Below are 10,355 nucleotides of genomic sequence, written 5' to 3'. Positions count from 1 at the left end.
TAATGGAAAACAGTCCTGCCGCTACCTTCAGAAACAAAACAGTTGTTGTGTAAAAGGAGAAGACTATAAATGAGGCTTGGGCTAAATGTTTCCGAGAGACGTTCATATATGATGTTCATATATAAAAGGGAAGGCTATAGAAATTATTCCTATATGTAAATATCAAAATGTAGGCTATGTCGACCTCCGGAAAAAGTCGTTCATCAGCACCTATAGCCTACGCTACGGCGTAGGACTCAGTATCAGTCTTTCATCTCGAACTGATCGGAGTTGTTCATAAACCTTATTAGCATACCTTAGTGGATTTTTCTCAGCACCATCGCTTCCATTAGAATGCTGCTTTGCAGGCTACTATTGCGTGACAAACATGAAAAAACGATGTTCTTTGTGCCGACTTGAATTAATAATTTGAAATTAATCCTTTAATTAATCATCTGGAGATGTTATATGATGATTACACTCTTTATCTGATAATGTTTTATTGTACTGTAACATGCTTCTTGCTTTTTATTTTTGAAAACAACAGTGATGGGTCATATTTTGACGCGTGGTTCATGTGACCCTTATTTAAATAATATTTCAGCTTCTAATATTTATTTTTTCTAAAAGGTACTATGGTCGGGACCTAAACGTACACATACTTTTTTTTTTTTTATGAAGTGGCGATTATCCTGCAACATTTTATTCCCTCTCGCAGCGGAGCAGAACAAGATGTACCCGTATTAGGGGCTATTATAAAAGAAAAAGTTTAGGAGATGAGCAATATGTATAAAATAATGAATTATTTTGCCAATTACACTGGCCTTGACTATGTCACTGGATTGGATTACAGAATTCGGTGGGCAAAAAAGAAGAAATTCTTCAGCGCTCGTTCCCGTAGAATAAACACCCACTGCTCGTTCAGGGCGAGTAGGTTAAAGCGACCTCGGTACATCTGGTTATAAGCCGCGAAGCGCCGCTTGGAAACCTGATGCCTCAAAAACCCAATTCTCTTAAACGCAGGCAGACAGGGGCCAACAACTGGAGTTCACGTAATGGCCAATGCGCGCTCACTGCCGTAATAACTCCGTGCCGTCTCTGCATGGGTTCCCTGAACTGTCTTCCTGTACACGGAATAAGTTTTTTTCGACAAAAGGAAAACACAAATAAATGGAGAAAATGAGTGGGTGAGTCAATCATCCTCCTCCTATAAACAATTAATTTCGATTGATTGTGTGTATTTCCTGAATAATAGGCTTCATTTAGCATTCTATTATACATACAGTAGCATATTTTTTCAGCTGAAACGTTTTAAGGCGTAGCACAAAAGATACAATGCATATACATGGTTTAATTTATATTCTTTGAGTGGAGGTATCACTACGTTAGAAGTAGTTTCTGACTAACACTGGCTAAGTGCTCATTTATACAGTAGGCAATTTACTCAAAGTTAGGATATCCACACAAAGTTCTTGGTATAGTTACTGTTGCAGGGCTAGAGGCATGCTTTGGCTAATGCATTTTTTTCACCCTTTTCACCCAGTCAATGTGTTGTCCTGATTGTGGCGATTGGTTTGTTTGTTTAGGATGTGTTATTAGCACTCATCGTTTAATATTATTTGATTTAACGAATCAGGAGAAAAAACGTCCTTCCCCCGTGCCTGCTTTTTGTTTTCTGCAATAGAATAATTTCAGGGGTGTCGAATTCACAATTAGCTCAGCTCAGCACAGTCAATTGATTTGTTGGCTTCGTTAGCTCTGGGAATCAGTTGTTCACTTGTATAATATGACGTAGTGGTTTTGATATTAACGCGTTGAATTCAGGGTTGGTTATTTTATTTTTCATTTATGAATATATGCATATTTTAATTGAACAATGAGTCGATGCTTCATTTCTTTTTCTTTTTTTACCAGGATTGGACTGTATCTGATGATTGTGTAATCTGACTTCTGCTTCTGTTCAAGTCAAGAACAAGGTAAAAACCTGAACCTCTGTTACCTGTAGACTGGACGCATGTGTTTAGGCCACCCAGTGCAGAACCAGTGCCAAATTGTGAAGGCGTCTTGATTGAAATGTTATGGTTTTGCTTAAGGCTTCAGTTTAAAAATCTCATTGGAAAAACAGCCAAATTGTAGTTTAGTATTTTTTATTGAAGTTTCAAAAAGCAGTTTTGTTCCTGGAAACTTGGCCTGTCGCAGAAGGGGATTGTACATCACAGAAGGGGAAAAATCTACAGCAACAAAGCAAATGACTGTTTTCAGTACGGTAGCTGTCACATGGTAATACAGAGTGAGACCATATTGTACATAACTGCTTATCAGTCAGAACAGCCTTAACTCTTACTTATATGGCCTCACGTCTTTCAGGACAGAAGGAACCCCATTTGATATAAGGTCTGGTTTCAGAGAAACCAGTGCCTAGATTAATAATCCTATTAAAGTCTTAAAACATTCCAAACTGGCTTTCCAGATGGCTCCTGCTCATGGTGACTGTGCACCAGTACAATTTCAAAACTTGATCTATATTGATGGGGGCAAGTTCCTGGTACATGGTTCCCTTGACAGAATTTTAATGCAAATACCAGATAAATCATACCCGTAAATAATGAGGTAATTCATATGTAAAGGAGTCCTTGAGGTCACAAGTTTAAGATATCTGGGAAAAGGTTTGGCTGTTGCCCTGTTACTTCACAGTTTGTTTCATCTCGTACTGTATGAATGCTTTCTGGCTGTGCATTGATAAACTTTTTTTTTTGAGAACAATAATTAGATTTGTTTTTTCATAATTGACACAATTTATTTTGTTTACTATAATTAGTGAAATAATAATGTTGTTAGGCTATGAGCTGCAATTTAGCAGTGTGTGTTTTCTTTTTGGTCTTCGGGAAATTAGAGTGCCTCCCTGCCATTTTAAGTGTTTCAATTTTTTCTAAAATATTTCTCTCACAATTCATGTACAGAAATGGTTCCGTAATATTTTTATATATTTGAGTTTAATTTTGTGGAAACAGCCTTACTTTCTTCAAAGAAATTCTGTCTGCATTGTGATTTTTGCACCACTTAGTGTGTTAGACATTAGAGGGCTGTATCATACATATCAAGATAGAATTTGAGTCAGTGGGGTGATTGTCAAATACAGCTATGTGGTTTACTTGTGTCTTCCTCAACTCAAAGGCTCAATTGCATGAATTAATTACCAGTACAATCAGTATAGTATAGCACGGTATGCATTTGCATCCTTGTAGTATTCATCCTTTGACAATGCATAGAGTAACTTGCTAGGTCATGTCATAGAAACAGAGACCCTTTGGATGTCCAAGGCCATGTCTGACACAGTGCTAGATTCTCCCTAGACAGCGTGCAAAATGACAAGCCTAGGTGGGCTGAATCGCCTGTGCTTGTCATCAAACACTTCTTATTTTTGTGTTCAGCTGTACACAGTCTACTGAAAGAAGAGAGTATGTCTTTATCCTACTTGGTGACTTGTCAGGCTGTTTTCTCTGTGAAGCCTTTCGGGTGCATTGTGACACATGACAGGGTGGCCTGGGCTCGGTTAATGAGTAACTTCGTCCGGTGGGTGCAGGCCTGTTTGTTTTTGCCTGTAGCTTTGCAAGGAGGCGATCAGCGAGGAAACCGCACAACTTGAGTCATACAGTCAGATTTCACCACTATTCGGATCCTACGGACAATGAAAGGGTAAGATATAACTGGCGTCTCGATTCCCTGAATAGTTTTTTTTTTTCTAGACCATCTTTCTGAGTTGATGGTACTGTTTTCGTTTCTCTTTATTGAAGTCAAATGGACAGCTACCAAGTCTGTAGGCTATATAGTATGCGTCACCTTTTACTGTTACAAAACATCCTCATAGGGTTATTACTAGTCAGGGTTTTGTACAGAAGTGTACTCTTGTACAGTGTTGTGGTATACATATCACTGTAGACAATCTTGTTTCGAACTTCATTGGTGTACCATCTTGGACATAATCTTTTATTGCCAGTGACATATGAAATGTAGAGTTGTACTTGTCCTGTAGACAGCTTTGAGACAGGCATTTAAAATGGTAAAGACAGACATTTAAAATGCATATATTTACACTCACTAATATCAAGACTGTATACATTACAATCTTTAATCTGTCTGTGCCACTAAGTGAGCTCAAACATTTTACCCTTTGTTTGAGTATGGCTCAAAAACTGATGTATTGCTTTTCTTTTCACACACAACATGCACCCACTTGGCCAATATGCACTACCTAGGACATGCAGACCAAGAAGGTACATTGTGTGTGAAGAAAGAAATACTTTGGCAGGTTTCTCAAAATTAAGACCCTTGACATGCAACATGAAAAAATGAGACAATGGGATTTTTAAAATAAATGCTACATTAATTCAGTGTTCATTGGCTCATCCTATTTACTGAACATCATCCAGTTCTTGCCATAAAAATATAAATGAATCTGCAGCTTCATTGTAGCAATAGTTTAAAAAAACTAGCTCCATGTAGGTGAAATCAGATTTAATAGAATTGTTTTTTGTTTGTTTTTTTATAGATGAGAATTGATACATAGCACACTGAATCAGTTGCTTATCCTAGCCCTCCCTTGCTGAGTGTTGGCTGGAGCGGGAGAAGCTGTCGGCATGGAGACGGTAGTGATAGTGGCTATTGGAGTGCTGGCCACCATTTTCTTGGCGTCTTTCGTTGCCCTGGTGGTCGTCTGTCGCCACCGCTATTGCCGCCCAGCTGACCTGCTGCACCACTTCGACTCCAAGTCAGTACCCGGGGGGGGGGGCATGGTGGGGGGTGTCTCCAGAGAGCAAAGGGAGGGGGACGACATGAAGGCGGGCAGAGCAACTGGAAGGGTTGATCCCCTGTGCCGTGGCATGGGGACCTGAACACTGAAGGATGAATACTTAACACTGAAGGATGAATGCTTAACACCAAAGGGTGAATGCTAAGCACTGAAGGATGAATACTTATTCATTGTCTTTTAGCAGATGTTCTGACCCAGGGAAACATGCATGAAATTCACAATATACCTACACAAATGTTGCCTCCTCCCTTCTCTGTGCCTGGCTGTGGCTCACTGACTGATAAAGGCCTCCCTTTGTGTTGCACCTGTGTGTGCGAGTGCAATTCTGAGCTTCATTTCCCTCTCATTTATCCTCTGATAGTATTATCAGTGGTATTTAAGTGGCAGGTGGCATAGCCATTTATTTTTCTCTCATCTGTGAGAGTGAAACCCAGTCTGCAATTAATGCAAGCTCTTAATAAGGGTGTCTAAAAAGCAAGGAAACATGATAATGCAAATACTGTCAAAAGAGAATATTCACCTTCCTTCATTTCAATATATATGTGCAGAACAAAATGTTCTGCATTCATCGTAAGAGGCCATCTGTAGCATAGTCAGGACACACCAAGCTTTCTCTGAACAAACAATCCAAATCTCCAGTTGTTCCCATTTGTTTGCCAGGTACAACAGCAGTAATGGGTTTAAAACAGCTTTTGATTAAAGTGATCCTATTTAGCGAAGCATTGCTCTCCAGTACTGCATGGCAGACTGTGGTATTAGGCACATTAGAGGGCACCATTACTGTTTGTCCATGGCCCTGCTAAGGATGTTGTTTAAACTGCAGTGGACAGTGCTGAAGATCAGTAAGAAGCCTCTGAGCCTTACTGCTGGGATTCTGAGATAATCTGGCATGTTTGTTTTCAGTGTGGTCATTAGCCTATGGATGTAAGGCATCTCATCCTTCTACAGTTTAATACTGTGCCCTTGGCTAAACATGCAGCTATAGGGGACCTGAGAAACACCATAGGGCATAGGCACCTGGTGAGCTTCTCCCAAGTGAGGCAAGCTCTTGGTTGGAGGCAAGGCCTGGTTCAGTTTTGGGCTAAGATTGACAGTGTAGGTACAAGGAATGGGATGTATGCTGATGGATTAATCAATCATAAGACTGACTTTTACAAGTGCTGCTTTTTCACACTATTGTACCGGCACACCTGCCTGTGATCTTGATTATTAGAAAATGGTGAGATTTGATCCTGGGTCCTATTGAGAAGTGAAGACAGTCAGGGAGGTGGACTTTAGGATGGAATGGTCACGCCCCACTCTACCCCCCCTCTCCACAGGCCTACGATGGACCTGATCAGTGCCATGGAAACCCAGAGTGAGCCCTCAGAGCTGGAACTGGACGATGTGGTCATCACCAACCCGCACATCGACGCCATCCTGGAGAACGAGGACTGGATTGAGGACGCCTCGTATGTCCCACGACCGTCGGCCTACGAAGCCAAACCTGTTATCGCCTCCATTGTCTTTGACAACAGCTGCTCAGCTGCTGATGTTATTCCTGATGTTAGCAGTACTGGGCAACTCTCTCATCCCAGCAAGATAATTCATATCCCAGACGTGTTAGCTTTGAGGAGTCCATTATTCTGTTATCAAAAATGTCACCCCTCTGGTCTCTTAATATCAGATCCCAGTCATCTATTTAGGTTCCTGCTCGTAGCATATACATAAATCACTTACATTTCAATTCCACTCACATAATTTCTGATCTATGTTCACGTGTGGGAACTCTTGCAGAAATGATTTTGTTATTTCCTTCCAACAGTGGTTTGGTGTCTCATTGTATCTCAATCTTGAAGGTAGGGCTTTTACCAAAATTTCTGATGGTATTTTCAAATTGAAGAACTTTAATGAAACCCAGTTGAATGTCTGATGAGATTTTGTGCCCTGATATCTCCCCTGCAGATCTGCCATACTCTCACCGAGAAGCTTGTAGCCATGACAATGGGCTCAGGAGCAAAGGTCAAAACCCCCGCCAGCCTCAGTGACATCATCACTGTGGCCAAACGCATCAGCCCCAGGTACGTCCATGAACTGTACTGGAAATGTATTGTTTCAAAGACAATCTGAAAATTTGAACATGGCGTGAGCATGGTTTCCCTTCTCGCAATGTCATGTGTCTTGGCAGGGTGGATGATGTTGTGAGATCCATGTACCCGCCTCTGGACCCCAAACTTCTGGATGCCAGGTACAGCATTAATGTTTCACCAAAAACAAGAGGCTGATCTCTTAAATTCTGATATAATCAATAGCAGTAGCATTTTATCTGTCATAAATAATGTGTTAAAACCATACTTTGTGTGACGTACAAGAGATTTTTACTTTATTATTCATTCAGTCAAAAAATAAGGCAACATTTAGAAGCTTTTCATGAAAAAGTAAGTGCATCCATCAGTTCATTAGCTTGTAGAACCCCCTTTAGTAGCAATAACCTGAAGTAATAATTTTCTAAACATTTTCTGTACAATGTATCAGTCTCTTGCATTGAATCTGAGTAATTATGGCCTAGTCCTTAAAAAACTACTTCAGCTCAGAGTTTTTTTGAGGGCATTTGGTTATGTACAGCTCTGTTAAGGTCCCACCATATCTCAGGGGGTTGAGGTCTGGACTCTTGACTTTGGCCATTCCAGAACCTTAGTTCTGTTCTTTTTCAGCCATTCATTTGTAGATTTACTTGTGTGCTTAGGACCGAGTTTGAGAACCACAATGGTTGTGAGGCGTCCAGGTCCTGTGGCTGCACAACAGCCCCAAATCATCGCCCCTCCACCTCCATGCTTGATGGTCAGCATGAGATTCCTGTGGTGATTTGCTTAGCCAAACATGGCATTGTGCATTCCAGCCAAATAGCTCCACTTTGGTTTTGTAGAACCATAGAAAGAGGCAGTACTTTCTTTTTCACTGTATGAAGCAGTACCACTTCTGATGGTCACTGCTGCCCACAGTATCCACAAATCTGCCAACCATGTCACATTTACAGGGAAGGTGGTAGATTAATAACTTGGGGAACTGAGTTATTGTATTGGAGATTATTATAACTGATAACAGGATTCATAACTCCTATACATTACAGCCTCTGTAATCAGAGATTTATGTGAAAGCAAATAAAACCCAGATATAAGAAATAGTTTCTACAATTTGGAATGGTGTTAGGATGTCCTTTATTACAAGACATAAGTCTATTTGAACTATTGATTATTGTGGGAGGAGGTATCGATACAGAACCATTGTTTGTGGAATTTCACTCCAGTGACCCAGTGGTAAGAGTCCACAAGTCTAAGCACAATTCCACAAGACTGCAGCTTATTTTTGTCCCTACAGAGCCACCGCACTCCTGTTGTCGGTCAGCCACCTGGTGCTGGTGACACGCAATGCCTGTCACATGTCTGGCAGCATGGACTGGATCGACCAATCGCTGAACGCAGCAGAGGATCACATGGTTGTACTTCGAGAGGCAGCAATGGCTTCTGAACCCGAGCGAAACCTGCTGGGGACGGATACTTTCCGTCAGGAACAGTCGACCATCTAGCTTTGCTCTGACAGCACGGGGCTAAAGGCTGGTAATTTGTCTAAAAACTGCCACACCTTTGCATATTTTCTACACAAACACACACAAATGCTTATTCGCAATCCAATACACATTACTCTGAACTTACTTGTATTCTCTCAACCTCACGTGCCAACATTACACAGAACATGACACTCAACAGGAATGAGCTTGTATGTCTTAAATGTTAGTCTTTAAACGTGTGACTATATGTCTATTTGTTAAGATGTTTATGGCACCAAGAGCACAAGAAATAAACTTTTTAGTTTTTGTAGATTAGTGGCAAACATTATTATACCTCATGTTTCTGCTACCTGAATGGTGAAAAAGCACTCGAGAGTTCGTCGGTTTGGTATGTGGTATGGCAGAGGTGTGATTACTGACAGTAATGATTCACAGCCACTCCTGCTTGCACCTGAAGCTTTCCATGCTAAACTCTGCCATGACAGCCAGATATTTGATCCAATGCTCTGTGCTTGTATTTCGTACCTCTGGAGCAACCTGTGTAGCACTTGTAGGCAATGACGTCATTTTCCCTGCACGCTGAAGGCATGGGATTGGTCTGTTATTGTACACTGCTGACGTCTGTCCTTTTTACAACCTAATGTACAAACATGTTCGGCTTGTCTCCCATTTTGATTTTAAAAGGAAAACAAGGCCAACATGGAGTATGAGGAGATGGGTAAAATGTTGACAGAATCCAATCCACAATCCTGTCATGAATGTTATTACTCTATGACCTTACTGTCCTGGGACACTAGTGTATGCAAACAGTACCCATGTAAAGATTTAAGGTCCCGAGCATTTTAAGGCAAAGGGGCAAACAATAAAACGTATTATAATATAATATAATGAAAATAAATAAATGGAGCACCCAAAAGAGAAAGTGGCCTTGCTCCCAAATTCAGTTTAAGGGTTGAATTACAATAACCAGACGCACTATGGCCCGCTATGCTTTATTCGCTATTCGCTGCACGCCTGCTTGGCACAGAGAACACAGGTGGGCGGTCCCAGTGCACGCCCCATAATGGCAGCTCTGGAAATGCGGTTCTCACAGTCCAGCCCTCCTCCACCGAGCCCCAGCGCTCCGAGGCAGCCGCTAATCTGCAGGTAATTAGCAGCCAGGGTACACTGGGAACACTGTCACAGGGTCGCTTTATACCCCACTAATCTCCCCTCAGCTAAAACCTCTGGAACTACGGATTGGACCTGTCGGTAAGGCACTCAAATTCAGGCCAAGCTGGGCTAGCTGAGAGCGCTGGGGCCACGCCAGCTGAGAGTGCTGCGGGGCTGATTGGCTGAGAGTGCTGGGGCCTGATTGGCTGCAGGAGCAGAGTTATGCAAGTGGGGCAGAGTTATGGCCTGCACGTTTCATAAAGAAAAAAACATCTCTTTCTCTTTCTGTATTCTCTATACTGAACGGGAGTAAAGGGCCAGTGTTTGTGCACTGACCCACATGTTGTTAGCTTCTTTCACAGGGTGTCTCTTGAAGACTGTAAGACTGACCTGCATTAAGGTCTTACCTGTATTCTAAAACACTCTGTAATAGCCTGAACTAGTAATGTGTTCCTGCTTATTAGGGGCCTTAGCACTGCATCTGCAGCACAATCCCTGTGTTTTTCTCCCCTGCTGTGATTCAACCTGAAAAACGCAGAACTGAGAACAAAATTGAAACAAGAAGAAAAAAATAGTGCACTTATTTGTTCCTGTGTTTAATATTAGGAAACTACTGCCAGCCTTTCATTTGTAAACACTCCTCAGTTTGACACTGTTATCTGTTGTTACCAATGTTTTGTTCTTTTGTTCTTTTTCTTCCCCATGAACTTCTCACTGAATAGCTTTTCACAGACAAAAAGAGTAAAGTTTCTCATAAAAATTGTGCCTTTTCTTTTGCGCAGTCAAATTTGTCAAATTTGCATGTGACGTAAATTTACCTCTATTGTAATAATACCATTTGGAGGACCTTAGTCTGAAAACAGTGTT

The 10,355-nt window shown here is 41.3% G+C and overlaps 1 protein-coding gene across 2 annotated transcripts; it reads left to right on the top strand.

The window, feature by feature from the left end:
• The first annotated feature begins 854 nt into the window (after window positions 1-854).
• Window positions 855-10,251, top strand: tmem98 (transmembrane protein 98). 2 transcript variants are annotated; one of them, XM_064321953.1, is made up of 10 exons: window positions 855-1,166; window positions 1,894-1,955; window positions 3,563-3,675; window positions 4,529-4,747; window positions 6,109-6,240; window positions 6,594-6,627; window positions 6,734-6,849; window positions 6,957-7,016; window positions 7,515-7,609; window positions 8,147-8,342. In XM_064321953.1, the coding sequence occupies exons 4-10, from the start codon at window positions 4,617-4,619 to the stop codon at window positions 8,188-8,190; spliced, it is 612 nt and encodes a 203-aa protein (XP_064178023.1). In that variant the 5' UTR covers window positions 855-1,166; window positions 1,894-1,955; window positions 3,563-3,675; window positions 4,529-4,616; the 3' UTR covers window positions 8,191-8,342. The 2 variants fall into 2 exon arrangements, with proteins under 2 accessions (XP_064178023.1, XP_064178022.1); XM_064321952.1 differs by lacking the exon at window positions 7,515-7,609 and having other exon boundaries at window positions 874-1,166; window positions 8,147-10,251.
• Window positions 10,252-10,355: the final 104 nt, after the last annotated feature.

The sequence above is a fragment of the Anguilla rostrata genome, chromosome 2 (assembly GCF_018555375.3).
Source record: "Anguilla rostrata isolate EN2019 chromosome 2, ASM1855537v3, whole genome shotgun sequence".
Taxonomy (NCBI): Eukaryota; Metazoa; Chordata; class Actinopteri; order Anguilliformes; family Anguillidae; genus Anguilla; species Anguilla rostrata.
Note: the sequence above shows the minus strand (reverse complement) of the source record. Positions and strands in the feature narration are given on the sequence as shown.

Excerpts from the sequence above, each read along its gene's own strand:
- tmem98 (XM_064321952.1), top strand. The coding sequence starts at position 4,617 with ATGGAGACGGTAGTGATAGTGGCTATTGGAGTGCTGGCCACCATTTTC. Across the intron at positions 6,628-6,733 it reads ATTGTATCTCAATCTTGAAG|ATCTGCCATACTCTCACCGA; the intron begins GTAGGGCTTTTA and ends TCTCCCCTGCAG. Across the intron at positions 7,017-8,146 it reads CCCAAACTTCTGGATGCCAG|AGCCACCGCACTCCTGTTGT; the intron begins GTACAGCATTAA and ends TTGTCCCTACAG.